The following is a 27,463-nucleotide window of genomic DNA, read 5'->3' as shown; positions in this document are numbered from 1 at the left end:
GTTCCTATCCCCACCCACTCCATGAGCGTCTTTCACTTTGGCACAAGGTTCCTTATAGGATTCCCTGGAGCAGTAGTCTGAGGTAACCTCTCCTGTGTTTATATTTGCTGTGAATTTGTGACGATCTCCTATTTGATGCTACTCTAAGTGAGTACTCTGCAGTCCAGTTACTGCACCACCCGTGAGTCCGTACTTTTAGCTGTGGCTAGAATAAGGTCTTCAAGCCTTAGATCTCTGGTAGATGGTTCGCATTATAGATTTTTTCTGATGCTTTGCAGTGACCAGCCAGTTCATAAAAAAGCTCTTGAAGGGAGGTACATTATGGAAGTCTTGACTGGAACTGTATCCATCCGCAACCTCAAGCGTTGCTGGTGGATGGAGCTCTAGTAAGTCCTTGGTCCTATGATGTGATTTAGTCTCTCCTGTGCGATCTGCAGCTATTGTGGAACATTGTCCCATTTGTAGGGTTTGAAGATCCATTCATGTTTTTTTCTTAATATAGTATGGTTGATGTCCAACACTTTAAGTGAAAGCTGGTGCTTTCATGTGTTGTTGCCCTCATGTGACCCTGTAATGTTCGGGTGTGGTATGGCTAGTGATGTGCAACCCTAATACTCCCCTGGTGGTGTTCTTCATGTGTGTCTTTGTGGCATTTGTGTGAAATGATCCTTTGTGTGAATCTCTAGAGCTGTGGGTTAGTGCAATCCCTGAACTGAGCGTATAAGGCTCTTCTGTTGTTGTAATCATTTGTTTGCTGCACTTGTTTGGTATGACCCCTCTTGTGAAAACCGAATACTTACTGTGAGTTCTCTTTGGGGCTTTGTTCTAGCATGGCCTAAGCTGTATCTCAGTAAAGTTTGTAGTGGGTGGTAATTCCTGGGAGTCCTTGAGATTATCCAGTATTTGGGTGTCTTTCATAGATTCACATGCCTGAATCATTCCCCGTCGTCGAGACGGGAGCCTCCGGTATATAAAAAGTAATGTCCTATAGACATACATATAAAGAAATAGGCCTAAGGGTCTCACCTTAGTGTCCTATCTAAGTCCTTATGTAGGAAGGACCAAAACAGAGTAGGCCCAAGGGTCCCACCTTGGTAGCCTATCTGTGTCCTTTTGTAAAAAGGACCAAAGTAAAGAGAACCAACCAATCAGCTACTACCTCCTTCTAGAACCTTCCTGTCAGGAGCCTCAGTCTCTCAGATTTTCTACCGCACGTTGTGCTAGGGAGTCTCCACCGGAGTTCTTCTCAGGAAACTTGCTTCTTTCAACAAAAAACAATTTTTTTCACTACTTCTTTGTTATGGCTGATAGCTAGAAGAAAGGTCTCTTTAGAGCCTGTTCTTCCTGTAGTAAAAAAAGGCTTCATGTAGAGGATAAACATGAAACTTGCATATACTGCCTCTACCCCCAACATCAGGCCAAGGACTGAAAGATATGTAGAACCTTCTCCAACAAGACCCTGAAGGACCGAGAAGGACGCCTTTTACTATGGCTGAACAGACTTAAGAACAAACCAGAGAGCGACCTGGTTTCAGAAGGTGAGAGCGTGTCTGGTGCTTCGCAGTTCTCCTTGAAGAGGCCAAGGGTTTCCTCGCCTAGCCCCTCAGGCACCCCTCCTAAGAAGGCCTCTAGAAAGTCTTCAGAGGGCAGGCCACCTGTGTCTGACAAGGACCTTCCTGTCCCCAGGAAGCAGCCGCTGATTCCGGCGACAATGACAACGTCGATGGTCACCTCAGCGATAAAAACCGTCTCGACGTCGACGACAACAGTGTCGACGACGGCATCGTCGGCATCTTCCTCGACGACGAGAACGACACCTTCATCGTCGACGAGTAGACCTGTGCCGTCTACCGTCCCATCGACGACTAGGATTTTGCTGTCGACGACGAGATCGACGTCGAAGACATCGACAACGAAGCCGTCGACGACGGAGAAATTGTTGTCGACGAGGACAACGTCGACGAGGGCATCGTTGACGGACACACCGTCGACGAAGAGTAAATTACCGCCGACGACGGAGATTACAACGCCGGCACCGTCGACACAGGCGTCGACGACCGCAGGCACTTGGAAAGAGTCTGAACTACTCTCACATGCCATTGATGCCCAAACATCCCATGTCACAATCAAAATAACAAAAAAGCCAATCACACCGGACATGACGTCACCCAGTAAGGTGCAACAACTGACCCCGTCCTGCTTATTGCAAGACGAAGACCTGGATGAGGAGTTATATACTCAGGCCACTAGTCCTTCAGAATTGGTGCTTAAGTGCCAAAGCACAGATGAGGAACAGGAAGTAGAGGAACACATGGAACAGACTGTCCATACTCGGGTGCACACACAAGTAACACCGATGGTGTGCCTGCCAGCATCCATTGTCTCGGACCTACAATTCCTCATCAAAGACTATAAAGAGCGGTTCCCAGAGAAAACCACTACAACTGCGCCTCCAGTTACACAGGTACCTGCTCCTGTACCTCAACATAAGCCTACTCCACTGGTACTTTCTAAAGACCAAGATCCGGCACAAGACATTCTCTCTTCCGACGATGATGAGAGAGATCAAGAAGAGGGGGAAGTCCGTGACGACGAATCAGACCCTGACGCAGACCAGGACTACGTCGCTCAATCCCCGGCCTCTCCAGAGCCACAGTCTTCGGAGTCGCCACCCGTAGACATTGGTGGTTTCCATAACCTCATAGAACGGGCAGCCAAGAGGTTCCATATGTCTATGGAAACCCAGGAGACCATGTTTCCTCTACGATTTTAAGGAACCTACGAAAAAGACGACGAGGTCAATCCCGATTATTGACTACCTATGGAAACAAGGAAAGCAACTAATGCAAACGCCAGCTTCACTTCCGGTGGTAGTGCCCAGGCTGGATAAAAAATACAAAGCAAAATCATCGGCACCAGCATGCCTCACGGGTCACCCCAAAGCAGACTCCGTGGTCACACAAGGGGCGCAGAAGAACTTGCGCAATCCTGCATCTCCTTTATCGACACCACCCGACAAGGAAGGCAGGAAGCTAGATACCATTGGAAAACGTTTTTCCACCACATCTGCAATGACGGTGAAGGTCGCAAATTCAATTGCACTCCTGGGCCGCTACAACCGTCAACTCTGGGCAGACATCGCGCCCTACCTCGCTAACCTACCAGAGGATTTACGGGAGGAGGCACACTCGCTTCTCCTAGAGGGCCAAACATCGGCTTCTGAATAAATTGACTGTGATATAGACGTAGCCATGACTGGTTTTAGACAGCTGGCAGGTGCCGCTGTTTTAAGACGACAAGGTTGGCTTAAAGCCCCTCCTTCCGTCAGGAAGTACAAACGAAAATCATAGATATGCCTTACGATGGCGAACATCTCTTTGGCCAAAAAATCGACGAAGCCCTCGCCACTATCAAAAAGGACACAGATACGGCCAGAGCTCTGGGGACTCTACAATTTAGAAATCAGTCCTTTCATGGTAACAGAGGAAGAGGACAATCTACATACAGAGGATCCTACCAGAACAGGTCCTCCTACCCGTACACCCAGAGCAAAACGCCGTTCCAACAGCGTCAAGGCCAGACAGGACGTCAATCTTCCTACAATAAATCGACCTACAGGGGAAAAAACCAAAAGAGACCTGCTGGCAACCGCCAATGACTCATCCCAATGGCCAGCCCATCCACCATTGCATTTTTTAAGACTTGGAGGAAAACTCACGTTCTTCCTGAAGAACTGGCAAAAAATAACAACAGACCGGTGGGTGTTACAACTCATCCAATTTGGACATTCTCTAGAATTTGTCTCAATTCCCCCAACGACACCACCAGCCAAACGGTCCCACAGACACCTACGCTGCTTCTTCAGGAAATAACTTCCATGCTTCAAAAGAGAGCGATAGAGAAAGTTCCACACTCCCAAAAAGGAAAAGGATTCTACTCCCACTTCCTCCTAATTCACAAAAAAAGGCAAGAAATGGAGACCAATCCTCGACCTGAGAGCGTTCAATGTGTTCCTAAAGAAACAGTTGTTCCGTATGGTCACACTGCAAGAAATCCTGGGCCTCCTGGAAGAAGGCGACTGCATGATGTCCCTAGACCTGCAGGACGCCTACTATCACATCCCTATCCTCAAGGGACACAGGAAGTACCTCAGGTTCGCAGTAGCAGGAACCTGTGAGAAGTTGGCCCGATATGCAACGTTCGCTATTCTAGCGACCGCTATGTATCGTTCCAACGACCCTTATGGTGTTCGGTTGTAAGTCAACCTATAGACCAGCTATCCTAGTAGCGTGGATACGAGCAGTCTAAGGCTAAAGACTCGAGAGGGCGTGTTAAGCCAGCTGTTTACCACACATGTACCCCTTGAACACCCAGTGAAAGGACACCACACAAGTGTTATGAAAATAAACAGTATATTTATTAAGAATCACAACAGCCCTGTACTCTTTATGAGGACAGGGTACTAAGCACAAACCAAATCTCTTTAGCAAATACTTCAAGTGCACAATTAGGAACAAGTGTCCGAGGACACGGAAAGATTAAGGTCTCGGGCGGACCCGATAAGGCAAGTCGGAAGCGAGGGACTCGGGACCCTAGAGTAAGGAGGCTATGCAGGCACCGAAATGCTGAGTTACCTAGCCACGAGGGCTGCGGCTGCACAAGTCTTACAGGCGTCGGGGTCTTCGCTGACGAGCCAGGAGCCGGAAGAAAAGGAGTTGCTGGCCGGCGACCAGTGCTGAATAGTTCGTAGAGATCCAAGCCTGGATCGGAGATTGAAGAAACCTGAAAGCAGAGGGGACCAAGTTCGTACTACTAGCCAGTAGTCAGAGGGTACCAGGAAGGCACCGGTTGGCCGCCACCTCGACCAGGTGAGTGGGCGACGCTAGGCTCTGCAGTCTCACGGACCAGGAGGCGTTATCGGCGACCACGGCGGAGGTGCGAGCTGTCCCACGAAGGATGATGCTGTCGGCGTCGCTGGGCCCAGGATGGGGCAACAAGCCTTGGCAGTTCTCAGGGCCACGTGGTGGGCCTAAGAGGGCGTCTTGAGTGGACCAGGAGGGTCCGGGGTGCTTCTCGCAAAGAGGGAAGCAAGGGCCAGTCTGGAGCAACCAGACCAGCAGTACTGATTCTCGGATGTCGTCACAGAAGGACCCAAGCCAGCGGCTAGTGACCAGACAACGTGCTGAGCAGCGAGCAGAAGGGCCCCACGCAGATCGTGGAGATGCTGGGAGACTGCACTTCGGTGCTGGAGCGGCTCAGGGTCGGGGCTTCTCGGACCCCAGAGCACTCACCAGAGAGTTACCTCGATGGTCGTGCGGGTTTTAAGAGCGTGCAGGTTCTGATGATGGCCGGTCCCTCGAGGTCTCGTCGCACCCACGGATCACAGCTGAGCTGATGATGTGGGTAGAGGTCAGAGGTGCCAGGGAAGCCGGTTCTCGTCGAGCTGGGCCGTCGGATTCCTTGAGGAAGGACTTACAGCAAACCGCAGAGTTCTTAGTTGGTGCCCGCTGATGCGGGGTGACTACTCCTTAGTCACAAGGGAGAAATCTTGAGAAGAGTCTTGAATGTCCTTTCGTAGAAAGTAGTTCTTGAATCAAAGATGATCTAATTTGGAAGGGTCCCCGCTCCGGTCTTTATTCTAAAGAAAGGGGTGGGTACATGACTAGGTCCTGCCCTAAGGGTGGGACCAGGAAGGGGGCAGTTACACCCCTCTCCCCTGCCGGACTTTCCCCAGGCCAGGGCTGTCGCCCCTGGAACTGGTTCTAACCGGCAGATGCGTAGTGAGCACCGGGGTGCCACTCCGCAGTCACCTTCACGCAAAAGCCCTACCTACCCAGAATACACAAACCCTGTCTGGGACGGTGCGAACACCGCCCTCGACGGGAAACCCTTTGTCCAAGCGCTCCTCGCTGGAAGGACTCCCAGCAGCAGGAGGTCAGACTCGTGTCTGTGGTGGCAGCATCCATTTTGTGGAGCTGAGGCTTCAGTTAACTTTAACCGGGGTTCACGGTTACGTGCATGTCGTGTCCCTCTAGAGGGGTGGGATGCTAACCTCATCGCCAGAATTGGTGAGAGGGCAGCACCCCGATTCGTATGACACCTTACTCGACATGCCTGGATAACGCGACACCGGAGTTACCGTTCTGGTACGCGTTATCATGGAACAGCCATTGGGTCTTGATTCCGCAAACTGCAACCGGGCTCGGCTCGGGCCTGAACCTAGCTCACACGAGCCCACGCACTCTGCCTTCAGGATTGTTTAAGGCCTGCCATAGGAGTGACTGATAGGAACTCGGGTGTCCATTGTATGGTTAGATATAGAGCTACTATACCTAAAGCGAAGGGTGATTACACGGCTTCGCCCCAGCTGTCGTGCAGCCAGTTGTGTCAAATTTAGGAGGCCAGCCAGGGGTGGCATAATACATGCTTCAGCCCCTGGCGGCCCTGGGTACACCTATGCCCTGCGTTACGGGGTCTGATAAGGTGGCCCAGTACCAATTGGTAAATGCACCTAGGGTACATATCGTAATTTAGAAAGAGAACAGCCAGGCTGTGGGTCTGATTAGCAGGCCCACAGCCAGAGAAAGTCGTAAAGCAGTGAAACAAAAGCAAAAAATCTGGGTGATCATAGGATTGCAGACCCTACTCTCCTACAGAACCCACTATCAATTCCGTGTTCTCCCGTTTGGCCTCAAATCTGCCCCACGGATATTTACAAAATGCCTCTCTCCTGTGGCAGCCTTCCTTCGTCAACAGGGTCACCAGGTTTTCCCATACCTGGACGACTGGCTGGTAAAGGCACCGTCTGCGATAGCCGCAGCCACATCCTCCAGCGCCTGTCTAAATCTTTTCCGCCGCCTAGGCTTGACCCTCAACAGAGCGAAATCGGCACTAGAACCAAACAAAGTCATCACTTTCCTTGGAGCGACTCTGGACACGGAACGCGTGAGAGCCTTCCCCTCGCAGGAGAGAAAGACCAAACTCATCTCCTTAGCCACGTCTGTGGCATCGAGAAAGACTCTGCCGGTCCGTACCTTCAAGTCTCTCCTCGGCATGATGTCCTCATGCATTATGCTCATTCCACACTGCCGTCTCAAAATGCACCCCCTCCAGGAAGAACTAACGAGACAATGGACACAAGCTGCGGGATCCTTCGAAGACCGCATAAAAGTCACACGAACTATAGTCAATCATTTGCAGTGGTGGAGGTCGCCCAAACACCTGTCGCAGGGACTGCCTTTCCTGCTTCTGGCGGAACCACACGTAATAACGACGGACGCATCCCTAGAAGGCTGGGGAGCGGTCCTGCAAGAACTCCAGATCAATGGCAAATGGACGCCACAGGAATCCAAACTCCACATCAACCTACTGGAACTAAGGGCAGTCTTTCTAGCTCTACAAGCTTTCCTTCCACGCATCCGAAACTCCCCAGTGCTCGTCAGGACAGACAACACCACGACGATGCACTACCTGAACAAACAGGGAGGGACGCGATCACTTTCACTCTCTCAAGAATCACAGAGAGTCTGGAATTGGCTTCTAGAGCATGGACTAACGCTCAAAGCCGAATACGTCCCGGGCAAAGACAACGTCTTGGCGGACGCCCTAAGCAGGGAAAGGTCACCATCCCACGAATGGGAATTGGATATGGAGACACTGAAATACATCTTCGCGGAGTGGGGAACCCTGCAGATAGACCTCTTTGCCACCAGAGAGAATGCCAAATGCCCAAGCTTCGCAAGCAGGCTTCACCAACCAGGAGCCCTCGGGAATGCATTTTTCATCGCTTGGCGGAACGTGTTTGCCTACGCCTTTCCACCATTTCTACTGATACCCAGGGTCCTCTGGAAGATGAAGTCGGAGCCCTGCACTCTGATCCTCATCGCCCCGTCCTGGCCGAGGCAGCATTGGTACACGGAACTTCATCATCTATCTATCCGACCACCTCTTCGCCTACACAAACATCCGGCCCTGCTCACAATGTCCCAAGGACATGTTCTCCACCCGAACCTGAGCCCTCTGAAGTTGTCAGCCTGGCTCCTGAGTACCGCGAATTCAGCCACATGAACATTCCCCAGGAGTGTAGAGATGTCCTCGCTAAGGCTAGAGCCGACAGCACTAATAAGACCTATGCTCTAAAATGGAAGCGTTTCTGTGTTTGGTGTGTGGCAGAAGACCTACACCCCTTACATGTCACCCCACAGCAACTGCTACCATATCTACTGCATCTAGCGCAATCGGGCCTTGCACATGCGTCCATCAAAGTACATCTGGCAGCAATATCCAGGTTCACAAGAACTTCCAAGGGTCCTTCCCTGTGGGCGGACAGGCTTGTCAAACAATTCCTAAAAGGCCTATTCAGATCCTTTCCACGGCCAAGACCAATCCCTCCGTCGTGGCACCTCAACGTGGTCCTTCACCAACTGATGAAGCACCCCTTCGAACCCATCCACAAAGCGGATATGAAATTCCTTTCATGGAAGACGGCCCTCCTCCTGGCCCTAACCTCTGCCAGAAGGGTCAGTGAACTGCAGGCTCTCTCCATCCAAGATCCTTTTTTGCAATTCAGAGAGGACAGAGTCATTCTGCGAACTAACCCCCGCTTCATACCAAAAGTCCCCTCGGACTTCCACCTTAACGAACCAGTGGTGCTAAAATCGTTCTTTCCAAACCCAACTACTACAGCTGAAAGAACCCTGCATTCATTAGATCTGAAGAGATGTCTCAAATTCTACATCGCAGGACACAACACTTCAGAAAGTCATCCCAACTCTTCGTTGCCTTTTGCAGACCAAGAAAAGGCATGCCCCTGACGAAACAAAGTATATCAAGGTGGATCTCTTCAGCGATAACTTTCTGCCACGACAAGGCTGGGCGGCCTTTGGAGGCACGAGTCAAAGCCCATTCCACAAGAGCTATGTCCACGTCTGCGGCACTATTTGCTGGAGTGCCGATAAGGACATTTGTAGAGCGGCGACCTGGAAGTCCCCGCACACCTTCACCAGGCACTACTGCTTGGAAACTGAGCTGACGAGGGATGCAGCAGTGGGCAGAGCAGTGCTTCGCCATCTATTCCAGTGAGGTGAGCCTTCTTACAACCCACCATCCTTTACTGGTATGCACATTTCTTTATGCCTAGATACTACATGATTTTGCATGTTGGTGATTTGCAGTCGCGTGATATGTATTATCTACAGACTCATATATGATGTACATCACAGAATGTGCATAATGTATTGCTTGCTACTCTGATTCAGGCATGTGAATCTATGAAAGACACCCAAATACTGGATAAGAAATGCGTTACTTACCTGTAACTACAGTTATCCATTATTAGTGTCTTTCATAGATTCACATGCACCCTCCCGCCTCCCCTGGAAGGACTCACCTATCTCTCTAACAAGTTTGCGCCTAACTAGCTTGGTGCGTACGAAAATCTGAGAGACTGAGGCTCCTGACAGGAAGGTTCTAGAAGGAGGTAGTAGCTGATTGGTTGGTTCTCTTTACTTTGGTCCTTTTTAGGTTTTGCCTCGCCGAAGGATGCGCTCTGCGCATCTTTTCGGCGCAGGCGAAAACCTGATGTTAACTGTAGGGTGGCTTGGTTCGGCCCTCGTCCTTGATTGGCTGGCTCCGTAAACGGAGCCTTGCCATTGGACGAGGGGCCTGTCCGTCAATGCCGGACCAGACACGGGGGCGTTCCCGACATTCTTTGGCTTTTGCCGACGTCACGGGACGCCGGGAACGCCCCCGTGTCTGGTCCGGCATTGCCGGCACTACTGCGTCTCTTCTTCCCGTTTCCCGCCCCGTGACTGGCCGGCCGGCCAATCCTAGCGCGGCCGGCCGGAAGTGCCCGCCCCCCGCAACAAGAAGGAAGACGGCAAGAAGTATGGCGGCGCCCGCGGGGCTCCCGTGGCCTGGAGGGAACCCCGGTAGAAGGTGCAGGTGAGTCGATTTCAGAAGCCTCTTTTTTTCACACAGACGCAGCTGAATCAATTATCTCATTATAGTTAATTTTCTGTTTCATTGCTAGACAGGGAATCTTGACAGCCAGGGTTGCGGCTAGAGTCCCATTGTGAACCCCCATTCACTTTTGTTGCTTTCCCCTGCTACCCACAACATCCCCACTCGTGTCTGTTGCTTATCCTCTGTCCTCCCGCCATTTCCGTTCCTCATTCTTCCCACCTCCAGACTCTAGTAGCCATGCCTGCAAGCTGAATCACGCAAAAGGAAGCGGGTCATCCGATGACGGCTGAAGGTAAGGAAGGAACGGGGCTGGGGGAGGGGGTGGTCACCGGGTCTGGAGCTTGACGGACACGGCGCTGGACGCTGTCAGTGAGGGGTGCGAACCCTACTTTAGAGACACAGGCTTTGTGCAGTGTGCTCCTGGAGTGTTAGACAGAACTTGCTGTGGAGGACTGCTTTTTAATAAAATAGCGCCTTTTCCCCTCAAGTTACTCAAACTGCACTGAATTGGGTGGCCACTGGTTTAGTTTCTCTTTGCCACGTCTTTTGTTTCGGACGGAGGCGAGTAGGCATCTCTGAGTTTGCTAAAAACTCCCCTCCATGTTTATAAAGGCAGTCTTCCTACTTAAGTGCCACATTTCTACTTGCTACCCACAACATCCCCACTCGTGTCTGTTGCTTATCCTCTGTCCTCCCGCCATTTCCGTTCCTCATTCTTCCCACCTCCAGACTCTAGTAGCCATGCCTGCAAGCTGAATCACGCAAAAGGAAGCGGGTCATCCGATGACGGCTGAAGGTAAGGAAGGAACGGGGCTGGGGGAGGGGGTGGTCACCGGGTCTGGAGCTTGACGGACACGGCGCTGGACGCTGTCAGTGAGGGGTGCGAACCCTACTTTAGAGACACAGGCTTTGTGCAGTGTGCTCCTGGAGTGTTAGACAGAACTTGCTGTGGAGGACTGCTTTTTAATAAAATAGCGCCTTTTCCCCTCAAGTTACTCAAACTGCACTGAATTGGGTGGCCACTGGTTTAGTTTCTCTTTGCCACGTCTTTTGTTTCGGACGGAGGCGAGTAGGCATCTCTGAGTTTGCTAAAAACTCCCCTCCATGTTTATAAAGGCAGTCTTCCTACTTAAGTGCCACATTTCTACTTGCTACCCACAACATCCCCACTCGTGTCTGTTGCTTATCCTCTGTCCTCCCGCCATTTCCGTTCCTCATTCTTCCCACCTCCAGACTCTAGTAGCCATGCCTGCAAGCTGAATCACGCAAAAGGAAGCGGGTCATCCGATGACGGCTGAAGGTAAGGAAGGAACGGGGCTGGGGGAGGGGGTGGTCACCGGGTCTGGAGCTTGACGGACACGGCGCTGGACGCTGTCAGTGAGGGGTGCGAACCCTACTTTAGAGACACAGGCTTTGTGCAGTGTGCTCCTGGAGTGTTAGACAGAACTTGCTGTGGAGGACTGCTTTTTAATAAAATAGCGCCTTTTCCCCTCAAGTTACTCAAACTGCACTGAATTGGGTGGCCACTGGTTTAGTTTCTCTTTGCCACGTCTTTTGTTTCGGACGGAGGCGAGTAGGCATCTCTGAGTTTGCTAAAAACTCCCCTCCATGTTTATAAAGGCAGTCTTCCTACTTAAGTGCCACATTTCTACTTGCTACCCACAACATCCCCACTCGTGTCTGTTGCTTATCCTCTGTCCTCCCGCCATTTCCGTTCCTCATTCTTCCCACCTCCAGACTCTAGTAGCCATGCCTGCAAGCTGAATCACGCAAAAGGAAGCGGGTCATCCGATGACGGCTGAAGGTAAGGAAGGAACGGGGCTGGGGGAGGGGGTGGTCACCGGGTCTGGAGCTTGACGGACACGGCGCTGGACGCTGTCAGTGAGGGGTGCGAACCCTACTTTAGAGACACAGGCTTTGTGCAGTGTGCTCCTGGAGTGTTAGACAGAACTTGCTGTGGAGGACTGCTTTTTAATAAAATAGCGCCTTTTCCCCTCAAGTTACTCAAACTGCACTGAATTGGGTGGCCACTGGTTTAGTTTCTCTTTGCCACGTCTTTTGTTTCGGACGGAGGCGAGTAGGCATCTCTGAGTTTGCTAAAAACTCCCCTCCATGTTTATAAAGGCAGTCTTCCTACTTAAGTGCCACATTTCTACTTGCTACCCACAACATCCCCACTCGTGTCTGTTGCTTATCCTCTGTCCTCCCGCCATTTCCGTTCCTCATTCTTCCCACCTCCAGACTCTAGTAGCCATGCCTGCAAGCTGAATCACGCAAAAGGAAGCGGGTCATCCGATGACGGCTGAAGGTAAGGAAGGAACGGGGCTGGGGGAGGGGGTGGTCACCGGGTCTGGAGCTTGACGGACACGGCGCTGGACGCTGTCAGTGAGGGGTGCGAACCCTACTTTAGAGACACAGGCTTTGTGCAGTGTGCTCCTGGAGTGTTAGACAGAACTTGCTGTGGAGGACTGCTTTTTAATAAAATAGCGCCTTTTCCCCTCAAGTTACTCAAACTGCACTGAATTGGGTGGCCACTGGTTTAGTTTCTCTTTGCCACGTCTTTTGTTTCGGACGGAGGCGAGTAGGCATCTCTGAGTTTGCTAAAAACTCCCCTCCATGTTTATAAAGGCAGTCTTCCTACTTAAGTGCCACATTTCTACTTGCTACCCACAACATCCCCACTCGTGTCTGTTGCTTATCCTCTGTCCTCCCGCCATTTCCGTTCCTCATTCTTCCCACCTCCAGACTCTAGTAGCCATGCCTGCAAGCTGAATCACGCAAAAGGAAGCGGGTCATCCGATGACGGCTGAAGGTAAGGAAGGAACGGGGCTGGGGGAGGGGGTGGTCACCGGGTCTGGAGCTTGACGGACACGGCGCTGGACGCTGTCAGTGAGGGGTGCGAACCCTACTTTAGAGACACAGGCTTTGTGCAGTGTGCTCCTGGAGTGTTAGACAGAACTTGCTGTGGAGGACTGCTTTTTAATAAAATAGCGCCTTTTCCCCTCAAGTTACTCAAACTGCACTGAATTGGGTGGCCACTGGTTTAGTTTCTCTTTGCCACGTCTTTTGTTTCGGACGGAGGCGAGTAGGCATCTCTGAGTTTGCTAAAAACTCCCCTCCATGTTTATAAAGGCAGTCTTCCTACTTAAGTGCCACATTTCTACTTGCTACCCACAACATCCCCACTCGTGTCTGTTGCTTATCCTCTGTCCTCCCGCCATTTCCGTTCCTCATTCTTCCCACCTCCAGACTCTAGTAGCCATGCCTGCAAGCTGAATCACGCAAAAGGAAGCGGGTCATCCGATGACGGCTGAAGGTAAGGAAGGAACGGGGCTGGGGGAGGGGGTGGTCACCGGGTCTGGAGCTTGACGGACACGGCGCTGGACGCTGTCAGTGAGGGGTGCGAACCCTACTTTAGAGACACAGGCTTTGTGCAGTGTGCTCCTGGAGTGTTAGACAGAACTTGCTGTGGAGGACTGCTTTTTAATAAAATAGCGCCTTTTCCCCTCAAGTTACTCAAACTGCACTGAATTGGGTGGCCACTGGTTTAGTTTCTCTTTGCCACGTCTTTTGTTTCGGACGGAGGCGAGTAGGCATCTCTGAGTTTGCTAAAAACTCCCCTCCATGTTTATAAAGGCAGTCTTCCTACTTAAGTGCCACATTTCTACTTGCTACCCACAACATCCCCACTCGTGTCTGTTGCTTATCCTCTGTCCTCCCGCCATTTCCGTTCCTCATTCTTCCCACCTCCAGACTCTAGTAGCCATGCCTGCAAGCTGAATCACGCAAAAGGAAGCGGGTCATCCGATGACGGCTGAAGGTAAGGAAGGAACGGGGCTGGGGGAGGGGGTGGTCACCGGGTCTGGAGCTTGACGGACACGGCGCTGGACGCTGTCAGTGAGGGGTGCGAACCCTACTTTAGAGACACAGGCTTTGTGCAGTGTGCTCCTGGAGTGTTAGACAGAACTTGCTGTGGAGGACTGCTTTTTAATAAAATAGCGCCTTTTCCCCTCAAGTTACTCAAACTGCACTGAATTGGGTGGCCACTGGTTTAGTTTCTCTTTGCCACGTCTTTTGTTTCGGACGGAGGCGAGTAGGCATCTCTGAGTTTGCTAAAAACTCCCCTCCATGTTTATAAAGGCAGTCTTCCTACTTAAGTGCCACATTTCTACTTGCTACCCACAACATCCCCACTCGTGTCTGTTGCTTATCCTCTGTCCTCCCGCCATTTCCGTTCCTCATTCTTCCCACCTCCAGACTCTAGTAGCCATGCCTGCAAGCTGAATCACGCAAAAGGAAGCGGGTCATCCGATGACGGCTGAAGGTAAGGAAGGAACGGGGCTGGGGGAGGGGGTGGTCACCGGGTCTGGAGCTTGACGGACACGGCGCTGGACGCTGTCAGTGAGGGGTGCGAACCCTACTTTAGAGACACAGGCTTTGTGCAGTGTGCTCCTGGAGTGTTAGACAGAACTTGCTGTGGAGGACTGCTTTTTAATAAAATAGCGCCTTTTCCCCTCAAGTTACTCAAACTGCACTGAATTGGGTGGCCACTGGTTTAGTTTCTCTTTGCCACGTCTTTTGTTTCGGACGGAGGCGAGTAGGCATCTCTGAGTTTGCTAAAAACTCCCCTCCATGTTTATAAAGGCAGTCTTCCTACTTAAGTGCCACATTTCTACTTTCGGTGAACACTTACATCTTTTCCCTTCTGCCTCACAAAATGCCCCTCAGTGCAACGGAAGTAAATTCAGAAACGCACGGAGTTCCCAGCCATCTTGCCCGCTCCCCCTTACGTTTTATTTCTACAGGTGAATTATTTCCCTCAGACACCTGTCTGGTGCTGAAGATATATATTCAAATATGGAGCTAGCTGGTCACGTGCTGCGGTGTTCATAACTCTCAGGCAGGCGGCAGAGAGAAGCGTGCCCTCTGCCTGCACCTTTGCCAGCCCCGCTCCCTCCCTCCTTGGAGTCTCGGACGGGCCTTTGTGTCTCTGGCTCTTGTCATGTGACCTCTCTCCTCACAGACAGACAGCAGCCCTCCCCCGGCCCTCCAGAGTTGTTTGCAGTGGGGTGGGTGACTCCAACTAGAGCCGAACACACATTTCCCAACTTCTCAAGGCGCTTGTTTCATTGAACCTACACACACATAAGCCCTTGCTTTGGACTTTATCGTCTCTGCCCAGGCGAACAGGCTTTTGTTTCTCTCTGTATGAGTTGCCCGGATTAAACCGCTCCTATGGTTTTTTTATTTAATTTTTTTGTTGTTGCTATCTTTCCTGCGCCTGCCTGGTGTTACTCTTTCATAACAACGCATTTTCAGCTCTGTGCGTGACAAATACTGTGTCCTCTGCGATTTTCTTTAAAGAACTCTCATGAGAAAGAAATAACTACTTGTGATTGCTAAACACACAGTGTTAATGTTTACTTATGGGGTTTGACTAGGAATCCAATTACCTGGCTCGCTCTTTATTAGTATTTGGCAGGGAAATGCAGCTGTCAACCACGTGTTGGTCCTACCAGGGCTTTTAGTGTTTTTTTAAAGGAGTTATTTCTTCGCTTATTTCTCACATCAGCACATTATTGAAGTTCACTTTATCCTATGGTATTCCCTTATTCTCATCCACGCATTTTCCAGAGCTGTTTGGGCATAAACTACAGTTAGCGGTGCCCACTCCTCATCAGACAATGACCGGTAACAAACTATGCATAAAAATGCATGAAGATTCCAACCCCAACCCGCTTGTGCCTCCGTGTGCCCCTGTTGCCTGCTTGTGCCTCTGTGTGCCCCTGTTGCCTGCTTGTGCCTCTGTGTGCCCCTGTTGCCTGCTTGTGCCTCTGTGTGCCCCTGTTGCCTGCTTGTGCCTCCGTGTGCCCCTGTTGCCTGCTTGTGCTGTGTGGGCGTGTGTGGAGGGCTCTGTGTGGCTGTGTGTGTAGGAAGCTTTGTGTGGCTGTGTGTGTGGGGGGCTCTGTGTGGCTGTGTGTGTGGGGGGCTCTGTGTAGCTGTGTGTGGGGGGCTCTGTGTGGCTGTGTGTGTGGGGGGCTCTGTGTAGCTGTGTGTGGGGGGCTCTGTGTGGGGGTGTGTGTTTGTGTGTGTCATTTGCGAGAGAAAGCTAGTGGCATTGTAAATGACAATGCCATTTATTTATGTTAAAAAAACATAAATAAAAATAATGTCAAGAGCAATGCCAATAGCTCTAACTTTAACAAAGGCAAAACCATTGCATTGTAAATGCTTGTTACAAAAGGACACAGATAGGCTACCAAGGTGGGACCCTTGGGCCTACTCTGTTTTGGTCCTTCCTACATAAGGACTTAGATAGGACCCTAAGGTGAGACCCTTAGGCCTATTCCTTTATATGTATGTCTATAGGACATTACTTTTTATATACCGGAGGCTCCCGTCTCGGCGACGGGGAATGATTCAGGCATGTGAATCTATGAAAGACACTAATACTAGATAACTGCAGTTACAGGTAAGTAACGCATTTCTTTGTTGTAGTGCTTTGTCTCATGAGAGTGTCTGATGATCCGGCTGCTCGTATAAATCCATGGAGTTTTTGAGTGCTCCTTATGAGAGTTGCTAAAGCCTTGGTGTGCAGTGGCTTCCACGTAAATCCATGATGTGTTGGCATGGTGTGGTCCCTGAGTTCTAGGTCTAAATGTTTGGTATGGTATACTTCTTAATATGCCATCCCTTGGAATTCCATTCTGATATTCTGTGCTTCCACCGTGAGAACCTGCTGAGTTCTGGTATTGTATTCCTCTTGTGTTCTGTGGCCTCTCTCAAACACCAAGTCTGTTTGTATGACCCCTTGTGAGTCCTTTAATCTTTTGTCAGTCCCTCAAGCTCTGGTGATATATTATGGCTTTTATGTGTGTGTTCAGTGCTCGTTTTGTATAGCCCTGAGAGAGGTACGCTGTTACTGGTTGACCCAGAAGCTCTGTAATGGCCTTCATCCTATTTCCTAATTTGCTGATTTAGTAAAGTACCTGAAAAGGAGTCTGTAGAGCTTTGTTGTGGTCTGCCCCCTCATGTACTTCTCTGTTGAGTTGGTGTGGGATGGTGCCGTGTGTTGGGCGTATGGCCTTGCACAATTTTTTTTTTATTTTTTTTTTTTAAAAACCTTTATTTATGAAATGCACGTTACACAGCGTCTGCCTACAACCCCTCAGGGCCGGCCACTATGACACATATTAAAAGAATAAAGCAGGACAGTACACTTTTGAGACGATCGCTGAGCACACATTATAGTGTGGAGCATAAAACAGTACTTAAAGGATAGCGAAGGTTTGATTTTATGATTTTGTCGAAGAAAAACAAAACACAAACACATGGCATCATACTGGCAAGGGTCATAAGGGGGGGGGGAAGGGAAAGGAGTACATATAGGAAGGAACGAATCTGACGAGGGGGGGGTGATCATGAAGGAAGAAAGGATACAGGTGATATGGGAAACAAAAACGGAACGCCAATCATGGGGAGGAGGGGACAGGAACCTCATAATCGAGTGGAGGGGAACAAATATCGCCACGGTACGAATTCCACTGTGCCCAAACCCTGGACCATTTTCTGGGGCGACCCCGTGCCTCGTACACCGTCTTTTCTCGAAACATGCACCAGTCCATGTTATCTTTCCAGACACTAAGTTGTGGTGGCCTGGCGGAGCCCCAGAGCTGAGCTATGTCCCTCTTGGCAACCATGTTGCCCAGAGTGACCCAGAACGTCTGAGCAGCAGTACAGTCCGTAGGCTCCCACACATTGAGCAAGCAGCGGCGTGCCTCAGGAAGGAGGGGGACTCCAGTGACACGTCCCATCACATCATGCACCCTGGACCAGAAGGCTGAGACAACCGGACATTCCCATAGAACATGAAGAAAAGTACCATCCATACCACACCCACGTCTACACCGTCCATCCGTCGCAAGCCCCATTCGCACCAGTCGCATACCAGTTACATACACACGGTGGAGGATCTTTAGCTGGACAAAACGAAGTCGGGCCGGAATAGCCACTTCCTTAGGGGAAGAAACAGCCGACTGCCAATCCTCATCATCTAATTCAAGCCCGTCCGCCGTCCAGGAAGCACGAAGTTTCCCCAGCTGGTCAGCCCTGTTGTTAATAAGCTTCTTATATATTAAGGAAATCGTACTATCAGGGACGTGGCCGTCTAGGATACGATCCTCCAGTGGGGAGGATTGTGGAATATCAGTCCCGGGGGGGAAAGGCTGAGGACAAGGCGTGTCGAACCTGCATATACCGAAAATGCTCCCTATCATCAAGCTGGTATTCCAGTTTTAGGGCTTCAAAGGACTTCACAGTGCCCCTGGCCCAAAGATCCTCCACCTTACTGATCCCAATCATGTCCCACCTGTCAAACCCTTTAGTCTGCCAAAGGTTGCCCAATCGATCAGAGTCGTACAGTGGGGTCATACGCGTCAGCTTGCCACTCCAGCCCGTAGCCACGGTTGCATCCCTCCAGGCCCGCACCGCACACTTCGTAGGACCCGTAAGGAGGCGGATTGGTGACTTCGAGTACAAAGCCCTATTGAAGTTGCCACCGGGCAGTAAAAATTTATCCAGGGCAAAGGCAGGAGCGGGTTCCGATGAATAAGTTACGTGATTAATGGCGCTTAGGTGCGAGGCCCAGTAGTATCTTTTGATATCTGGCAAAGCAATACCGCCGTCGTACCAGGGAAGGGTGAGCTTAGATAGCGCAATACGGGCACGACCGTCCCAGATCAATTGCCGCTGTAGACTTTCGATCTCGCGGAAGTAGCGAGCAGGGACCGGGTCGAAGAAATTCTGCAATGCATAGAGAAATCGAGGGAGCGACATCATTTTAAAGAGCGCCGCTCGGCCCAACGGAGACAAGGGCAATTCACGCCATCGCCTCACATCCTGTTTAAGACGACGGAGCGGAGCATAAAGATTCCGTTCATAACGCACCGCAGAAACCGTAGAGACATAGATCCCCAAATACTTAAAACCGTCATCCGCTACCAGAATTGGAAACCGACGAGGCAACGGCGGCAGAACCCCGGCTATGACATAAACACAGGATTTGGTCCAATTGATGACCAATCCAGAATTCTTACCGAAGGATGTAAGAACGTCGAAGAGCACGTTCAAGGACTTTTGAGGGGAAGTAAAATAAAGGAGGATGTCGTCGGCGTATAGTGAGACGCGATCTTCCAGATCTGGCGCCCACCGGATCCCTTTAATCGAGGGCTCCCACCGGAGCCATGCAGCAAGGGGTTCAAGCGCCAGCGCAAACAGAAGTGGGGAAAGCGGACATCCCTGACGGGTGCCGCGTCCCAATGGGAAGGGGTCAGAACTTCTGCCATTCACCACGACCTGGGCCAGCGGTTGTTCATATAGAAGCTTGACCCATGCAATAAAGTTAGGGCCAAAGCCGAACTTGGAGAGGGCCGCCCAAAGATAAGGCCATTCAATGGTGTCAAAAGCCATCGTAGCGTCCAGGGAGGCCACCACCGCAGGCTCCGTGAGAGTTGCAGCTCTCGCGAGAACGCCATGAAGCCTACGCAGATTAAGGGCCGTGTTCCTATGTGGTATGAAGCCGGATTGATCCGGATGAATCAGGTCACAAATCACCGTCAACAACCGATTGGCCAGAACCTTGGCAAGGATTTTAGGTTCTGCGTTTAGCAGGGAAATGGGGCGGTAGGAGGTACAGCGATCACGAGGCTTGCCATCCTTATAAATGACCACTATAGTAGCTAGACGCTGTTCAAGCGGAAGGACTCCTGCCTCGAACGCGTCTAGAAACATATTGCGCAGATGGGCGGCCATCTTGTCTGGACGAAGTTTGTAAAGCTCGATAGGCAAACCATTGGGCCCCATCGCCTTGCCCGAGCGCAGGGATCTGATAGCAAGAGCAATCTCATCCACCGTAAAGGGAGCCTCCAGAGCCAGACCCTCCTCCTCCGAGGGAGAGCTATATCACGCAACAGTAAACGGGAATCAGCCTCATCACGATCACTCACCGGGGTATAAACCTTTCGGAAATGATCAACAAAACAGTCAACAATCTCACCGGGGTCAGACACACATTCACCAGACTCACGAACAATAACGAGTACAACACGATTCGCTCTTTCAGCCTTATCCAGCCACGCTAGGAGTTTGCTAACCTTGTCACCCACATCATACAGTCGGCCCAACTGATTCGCTCGCATCAACTTAGCAGCATCGGTCACACAAGCCTTGTAATCCGCCTGTTTCAACTCCAGAGTATGTAAAAGCGCAGGCGTGTCATCCCCACCCAGCTCACTTTCAAGTGCTGTAATTTCAGTCTCAAGGGCCAGCACGGCCTCCCTCTTAGCCCTCCGTTCAGCAGCAATAAGAGACAGTGCGGATCCCCGAATGACCGTTTTAAAGGCCTCCCAGAGAACCGTAGGGGAGGTCACCGAACCCACATTTTCATCGAAATAACAGTCAATAGCCTTCACCAAGTCTGAGCGGAGCCGGGGGTTCCGAAAGTGCCAGGGGGGAACAGGGGGAACTCTGTTACCAAAAAGACCACCCACAGAGATCTTAATCAGCAAGGGAGAATGGTCCGAGATACCCCGGGGGAGATGACGAACTTCCCGTACCAAGGATAGGGTAGAAGCCAGCATAAAGAAGTAGTCTATTCGAGAGAGGCTGCCATGCGCACCAGAGTGGAAGGTATACTGCGTCTGGGTGAGGTGCAGCGAACGCCAAACATCCACCAGACCAAAAGTTTCAGTCATATCATTGAGCCACATCTGGGACTGCGGCAGAACTCTAGGGGGCAGTCTATCACATTCGCCAGACATCACGGAGTTAAAGTCTCCACCCATGATCAGCAAACCATCGGGGAGACCAAGAAGAGTCTTGCCAAGATCGGCGTACGTGGTGGCCTGCAGCCCCGGGGGGATATAAACAACCACTAACACAATTGGCTTCCCTTCCCATCTCCCCGAGACAGCAGCATATCGTCCCCGATCATCTAGGACAACATCATCAATCTCAAGGGCCAGGGAGGATTTAACCATTATACCCACTCCCCGGGAGCCGGAGGTGAAACCAGCGTGGGCGGCCAATCGGTAGCCCCGACGGTCAAGAGCTTTACAGGCATTACCAATCAAGTGGGTTTCTTGGAGGAACACAACATCAGGGGCATGACGCCTTATAAATTATAACACAATACCGCGTTTAATCCTGTCACCCAAACCATTGACGTTCCAAGAAAGAACCTGCATCTCACCCCCCCCCATCCCAGGAAGAACGACCCAACCCAACCCCCTCCCAGAACCACAGATCCAGAATGCTTGCAATCAGTAATATACCATGAAAAGGGAGAGATAACAGAAAACACACAACACAACCTAGTCCCCACCAACCACCCCCCAACCAAGAACCCGTTACAACGCCCCCCACCCTGCACCCCTGCTGACTAGAAAGCCACCCCAAACTGCAGTGTGCCTGTCGCCCCATCTGATCTACACAAAGAAACCCCCGAGGAGGAAGGGAGAAACCACCCGTACCCGCACCACCACGGGCACAATCATAAAGCATACAATATAGGTTACTCTGTAAAGTTCATAGTCTCAAGTCGGACCTCTGGGGCCCCAAGTTAAACCTGGGCCGTCGCACCACCTTCCGCGCCGCCGGGGCCTCCGCTCTCGGTGTCGTCTTTTGGCAACGAGTCCAACCAGTCACTAGCACCATCAGGCTGATCGAAAAAATAGGCACGTTCTCTGTACTCAATCCGCAAGCGAGCAGGAAACAGCATTGCGTATTTCAGTCCCAAATCCCTCAGGCGACGCTTCACTCCAAGGAAACCAGAACGTTGCCGTTGCACTTGGGGGGTGAAATCAGGATAAATCGAAACAGTTATTATCGTACTTCAACGGGCCGTGTTTACGAGCGGCCTGAAGGATAGCGTCTCCGTCCCGAAAGTGAAACAGTCTAGCGATGATAGGCCTCGGAGGGCCCCCTGGCTTCACCTGACCACCTGGGAAGCGATAGGCACGCTCGACCGCAAAAAACTTGCTAAGACCTGCGGGAGCGAGTTTAGCGACAATGAGTTCCTCGACCAGTAGATCGATCGAGGCGGCACCATTGTCTTCCGGCACTCCGACCAAGCGTATGTTGTTCCGCCGGGCCCTATTATCGTAGTCTTCCATGCGTTTGAGCAAAAGGTTGTGTGAGGAACGCAAATTCCCTATCTCAGATTGCTCCTCCGCCATGTCTGTCACCAAACTCGATGCCTTTAAGTCCAATGCCTTGACCCTCTCGTTCGTCTTGGCCAAATCGGCACGAATAAGAGTAACATCCACCGCCACCGTGTCGATCTTGGACACGATGGCCTCGTATTGTTGACTCATATCGGCCTTGAGGCCTGCTATGGCGGCCAACAGGTCTTGAAGGGACACTTCTGAGGAAGACGACATGTCTGTCTTCGGGTCCTCCAAGCCACGACTGGCAGCGCCGGGGGAACCTCTCGGTTGGGTATAGCGCTCGATCATGTTGGACTGGATCGACCCCCCGCGAGTATTGGTCTTCCTGCGTTTCTCCGCATCAGGTTTCGTCGCTATGTTGTATTCAGCACCGGCCAGGGACACCCGGGTGCCGCTGAGTGGTGACGAGTCTCGAACCCCAAAAGTCTAGGTTCACGAGAAAATGTCACGGGCCACCTAGCCGGCACCGAGAGAGAAAGTGTTCACAGCGAGAGCAGCAGAACAGGATGAAGTAGCAGGTCTCAAGGAGTCAGAGACGAGAGGGCTGGAAACCGAAAGTGAAAGTGGCACACCACCGGTGGAGCAGATGCCAGGCAGCCGTTGTTGTTGCATTACAGCTCGGCCATACTAGGCAGCAGAGACCCCGGTCCCGTCGGGGGTTAGGCCAGAAAGTTGGAGACGATGCAAAAATGGTCCCCGAGGTCCGATCTCGGCCAAAAAGGGATCGATGGTATCAGTGAGAGTAGCACTTCAAAAGCCCGTCGAAGTGACCAGGATAACTGCAGGATAAATCAAGAAGGGCGGCGCGGGTCTCAGGAGCTCTCTGCTCACGCGACCATCTTGGATGCCCGCGTAGCTCCTCCCCCTGGCCTTGCACAATTTGAGGAACTGCCATATGTTTGGCTCCCAGGATTTCTTAGTGGTAATGTTCTATCCTGTAAGTTTTGAAGCTGTAGTTGTGACCATTGTAGAGAGAATTCTTCTCTGAGTTATTGAGCGATGGCTAGGGGTGATCCTTCTGGGTTTTTCAGTTTTGAGGTCAACTAGATAATGGTTAGTATGGCATGGACAATCCTTGGGTCTCTTTTTGGAATCTGTGGAATAATTGTTAATCACTGTTAAATGCATAGCTGATGGTGTCCCTCATTTTTGAATGATCGAATGTCCCTCACTTTCATTGATTGTTCCCATCACTTTTCATTGATAGTGTGTCCACTGTTAATCCATTATTATTTACCCCTCTTTTCAATGACTGACTATCCTCCACTTTCAATAGGTGTCCACAACTTTCATTGATTATTTTCATTGACAATGTGCTTCCTGGAAATATTGTATTCCCACTATTCAATCATTGTTTCCCCTTACATTTCAGTAATTTCCGTGAGTGCATAATACCTCCCCCCCCCCTTTACAAAGTTTGTCCCCAACTTTTATTTGTGCCCTTCACTTATTATTAGTGATGTTTTCCATTTTTCAATGATTGTCCTTCCCTTTCCATTGATTGTCCTTCCCTTTCCATTGATTGCCCCACGCTGCAGTATAATTGGGTCCCCCACTTTTCAGTGAATGTGCCCTCCTTTTTTTTTTTTTTTTTTTTTTTTTTTTTTAACCTTATGCCCCCCTCTTCGTGTTCTATGAGTCTCCTTACTAGTCAATGATTTAATGTCCCTCACTCTTCTTCACAGTTCTTCAGATCAGCTGCCTGCTTCGTTCTACATTGTCAGGCTGATTTCCAAAGCCCCCTGTATGGTGCTGCGGCTTGGATTCCCCATTGGCACACCAGCACAGGCAAGGAACAAGGTAAGTCTGTGTCCACATGCTGTGCTAGCCTGCAGCTGAGAGAGAGCATACTGTTCAATCCTGTTTAGGAGGCCACAAGGCTTACGGGGCCACTGCGCTCCGACTGGGGTGATTGAGGTAGTTTCTCATTGCTATCTTAGGGTCCATTCTGCCATGGGTCTGTAAATTGGACCAAGTACACCATTTCATAGTCACTCGTGAGCTTAGAACTCAACAATCCGCCAACTGTATCCCATGAACTTATTTCTAACACTGATGCTTGAGCCCCCACTGAAGAGGAGCCACCACCATAAAGTTGGGAACATAAACCACTCATTTCCTTATAGAAACAATAAATGAAGACTTTTCACTTAACAGTAAACATGCATTAGCAAATTCAGCCATGGTCCAGGTGGGGTGGCTTTGGCCACAGGGGGCAGCGTCCCTCAAAGTCCTCTTTTGGTCCTGCAAAGGTCCAGTCACCTCTGGACTTCAGGCCACCAGGCACAACAAAACCATCCTGCCCATTTGAGGCACATCAGAGCGCATTAGAGATAAAATGACAGATTAAATCAAACTTTGCTCTTTCAAGCTGGTTCAGAAACTGAAGGGTCAGGCACACAGTAGACTCTTTGGTCAGTGTGCGTATGCCCAGTTCTAATTGTATGTGTTTCTCTGAGTAGAGTTGTCAGTTTCCCGTGTGGGTCATCCTATCCTGCAGCCCATATTGATGCAAATTGTCTGTAAGCTACTATTTGTCCATGGGTAGTTTATAGTGTGATGAGCGTGGTGGTGGCCTAGGTCCATCGATAGAATTACTGGTGCATGATCCAATATCCCTCCTTCTAATATCTTAGTCTCTCAGCAGAATGAGTGTTGGGTGGTTCCGTAGAAAGTAGTCCATTCTTGAGCACATCCCCTGCACACTGGAAAGAAAGGGTGGGACGCTCTGGTCTGTCAAGCCATTAATCCTAGATAATATACATCAATATTACTCCATCTTTGGAGCTTACTTTATCAACTAGACCTAGCCTGCTACATAGAGCTCTAAGGCTAGGTTCCAGTATCTTCCCACCACTACCTTTGTACAATAAAATTCTGTGAGAATTCTAGAGAGGGTCGAGGAAAAAGTTGCCTATGTCGTGGTTAGATTTATAGATAACCCTGTATTTGTGTATAACCCAGTATTTTGTAAAGCGCAGACTAATCACCCTTGAGGGTCTCAAGGCGCTGGGGGCCATCGGGAAGATTAAGCAAGCTATTGCCCAGAGTCACATGGTGCTGGGTTGAGCTGTCTCTGGAGCCGGAGATCAATCCGTGAACCCCGTGCTCCGGAGTCAGCTGCCCTGGCTGCTGTGCCACACCTCTCCCTCGATGGAACCCACTACCAAAGTTGTATCCATTGTTTTTAGTTTGGCAAACCCATACCTACCCATCTTTTGCTTAAGTTTTGTGTGGTGTATTAGTGCTTTTTTTTTTTTTAATAAGTTGGCAACACCACACTTTTTGGGGGAAGACGATGCACTGTATGTTGCAGGAGGGCCACCTTGTCTACTAGTACTTCTACTGCTAATCACTCTACCAACCCAGTCCCTTTCAAATTTGTCTGACTATTTGTGATAAATGTGTCACCTGTAGTAAGGCTTTGTCAGGATATTTTGTGGCTATATGACGATAGCGACCTCCCTTAGGCTTTACTGGGCATTCGCGCAGGAAGTGTCCTTTTTTCCCACAATAAAGACAGAGCCCAAATTTGCGGCGATGTTCTCTTTCGCTCGAGGTTAGGGACGCTCGTACTACTCCGATTTTCATTGGTTCTGTCTTTCCCTCATGCTTTTCCCCACTGGTCGGCTTGTCACCCAACAAAAGTGGTCTGTCTTTTCTTCCGGCTCTCCTTTTCTTTCTCGTAACCTGTGGTCCAAACGCAAGGCCAAATCAATAAAAGCAGCACACGTCGTAGGTTTGGGTTCAACCTGGGCTATGACATCTTTTAGGTTTTCTGTGAGTCCTTGGTAGAGCAAGACCATTTGCTTAGCCTCAGGCCAATCGGTTTCCGCTATCAACCTCCTAAAGTGGTTCAAATACGTAACTAAATCGGAATTGCCTTGTTTGAGGACAAGCAACTCCTTATCAGCGGAAAAGGTTTCTGCTCTCCGATCAAAGGTCTTTTAAAATTCGGTACGAAACAAATCCCAATCATAAAGGATAGCATTGTTACTCTTGACTATAGGGACCGCCCAATGAGCTGCCTCTCCACCCAGGTATGAAATCAGAAAAGAAACCCTGGATTGGTTAGTTAGAAAACATTTGGGTTTACAGGTGAAATGTAACATCACCTGGGTCATGAATACCTGCACCTTTTTCCTATCTCCCAGAAATCTTTCAGGGGGAGCCAATGGAACAGGGGAAGGCATTTCTACCACTACTGAGGCAGGTTGAGGGGCAGGGGCCCCTGCATCGAAAGGGTTCCGCTGTAAGGCATCCATCCGTGCCTGCAACGCGGCTGTTTCCTGATGGGAGGTGGCTAATTCTACCTGCACTAAGCCTAGTGCTGCCAGCACGTCATCTAAGGTGGCCATCCCTTGGATCAATCCAACCAGGAGGACCAGAACTCTTGGGCCGATTATTCTGTCAGAGCTGGGGGCCATCGGGGAGATTAAGCAAGCTATTGCCCAGAGTCACATGGTGCTGGGTTGAGCTGTCTCTGGAGCCGGAGATCAATCCGTGAACCCCGTGCTCCGGAGTCAGCTGCCCTGGCTGCTGTGCCACACCTCTCCCTCGATGGAACCCACTACCAAAGTTGTATCCATTGTTTTTAGTTTGGCAAACCCATACCTACCCATCTTTTGCTTAAGTTTTGTGTGGTGTATTAGTGCTTTTTTTTTTTAATAAGTTGGCAACACCACACTTTTTGGGGGAAGACGATGCACTGTATGTTGCAGGAGGGCTACCTTGTCTACTAGTACTTCTACTGCTAATCACTCTACCAACCCAGTCCCTTTCAAATTTGTCTGACTATTTGTGATAAATGTGTCACCTGTAGTAAGGCTTTGTCAGGATATTTTGTGGCTATATGAGCGAGTGCCGCCTTCCATTTGATATAGTGAGGCAGACCGTTTATGTTTAATGGTAACACGCAAGGGTCACCAAAGAGCCATGAAGCAAGATGACTGCTGCCTAATGTGTCTATGCTGGCTGAAGAGATAATCTGCCTGGATCCTCATAATGGAGGGTTCGTGGCCCTCAACCACCTTGCTGCTGCAGCTTTGGGGGGGGGCATCATTGACCGGCCAGAACATTGGAATATAGCTTCAGAGCTGCGTCCTTGTGGAGAGATGGGACAATGTTGCTTGCTTATGCCCGGTGGCCCTCCAGTGGATCCCACCTACGTGCGAAGCCCTGCATTTCCCCTACCTGCGGCCTGCTGGAGCTTAGCCTCGCTCTGAAGCAAAACAGCAGTTGGACTGGTGGTCGTGCAACTGACTGGAAGGACATAA

The 27,463-nt window shown here is 50.5% G+C and overlaps 1 protein-coding gene across 7 annotated transcripts in view; it reads left to right on the top strand.

Annotated features, from left to right (window-relative positions):
• The window catches only part of SZT2 (SZT2 subunit of KICSTOR complex), a 1,033,029-nt gene that overhangs the window by 148,911 nt on the left and 856,655 nt on the right, over positions 1-27,463 (top strand). For all 7 annotated transcript variants that reach the window (XM_086953216.1, XM_086953214.1, XM_086953218.1 and 4 more), the window contains exon 14: positions 23,873-23,987. In XM_086953216.1, coding sequence (XP_086809342.1) covers positions 23,873-23,987 — 115 coding nt within the window. The remainder of the gene's footprint in view (positions 1-23,872; positions 23,988-27,463) is intronic.

Source organism: Lissotriton vulgaris, chromosome 1_2, assembly GCF_964263255.1.
Source record: "Lissotriton vulgaris chromosome 1_2, aLisVul1.2, whole genome shotgun sequence".
NCBI classification, from domain to species: Eukaryota; Metazoa; Chordata; class Amphibia; order Caudata; family Salamandridae; genus Lissotriton; species Lissotriton vulgaris.
The sequence above is the reverse complement of the archived record's forward strand: the minus strand, read 5'-3'. Positions and strand labels throughout refer to the sequence as shown.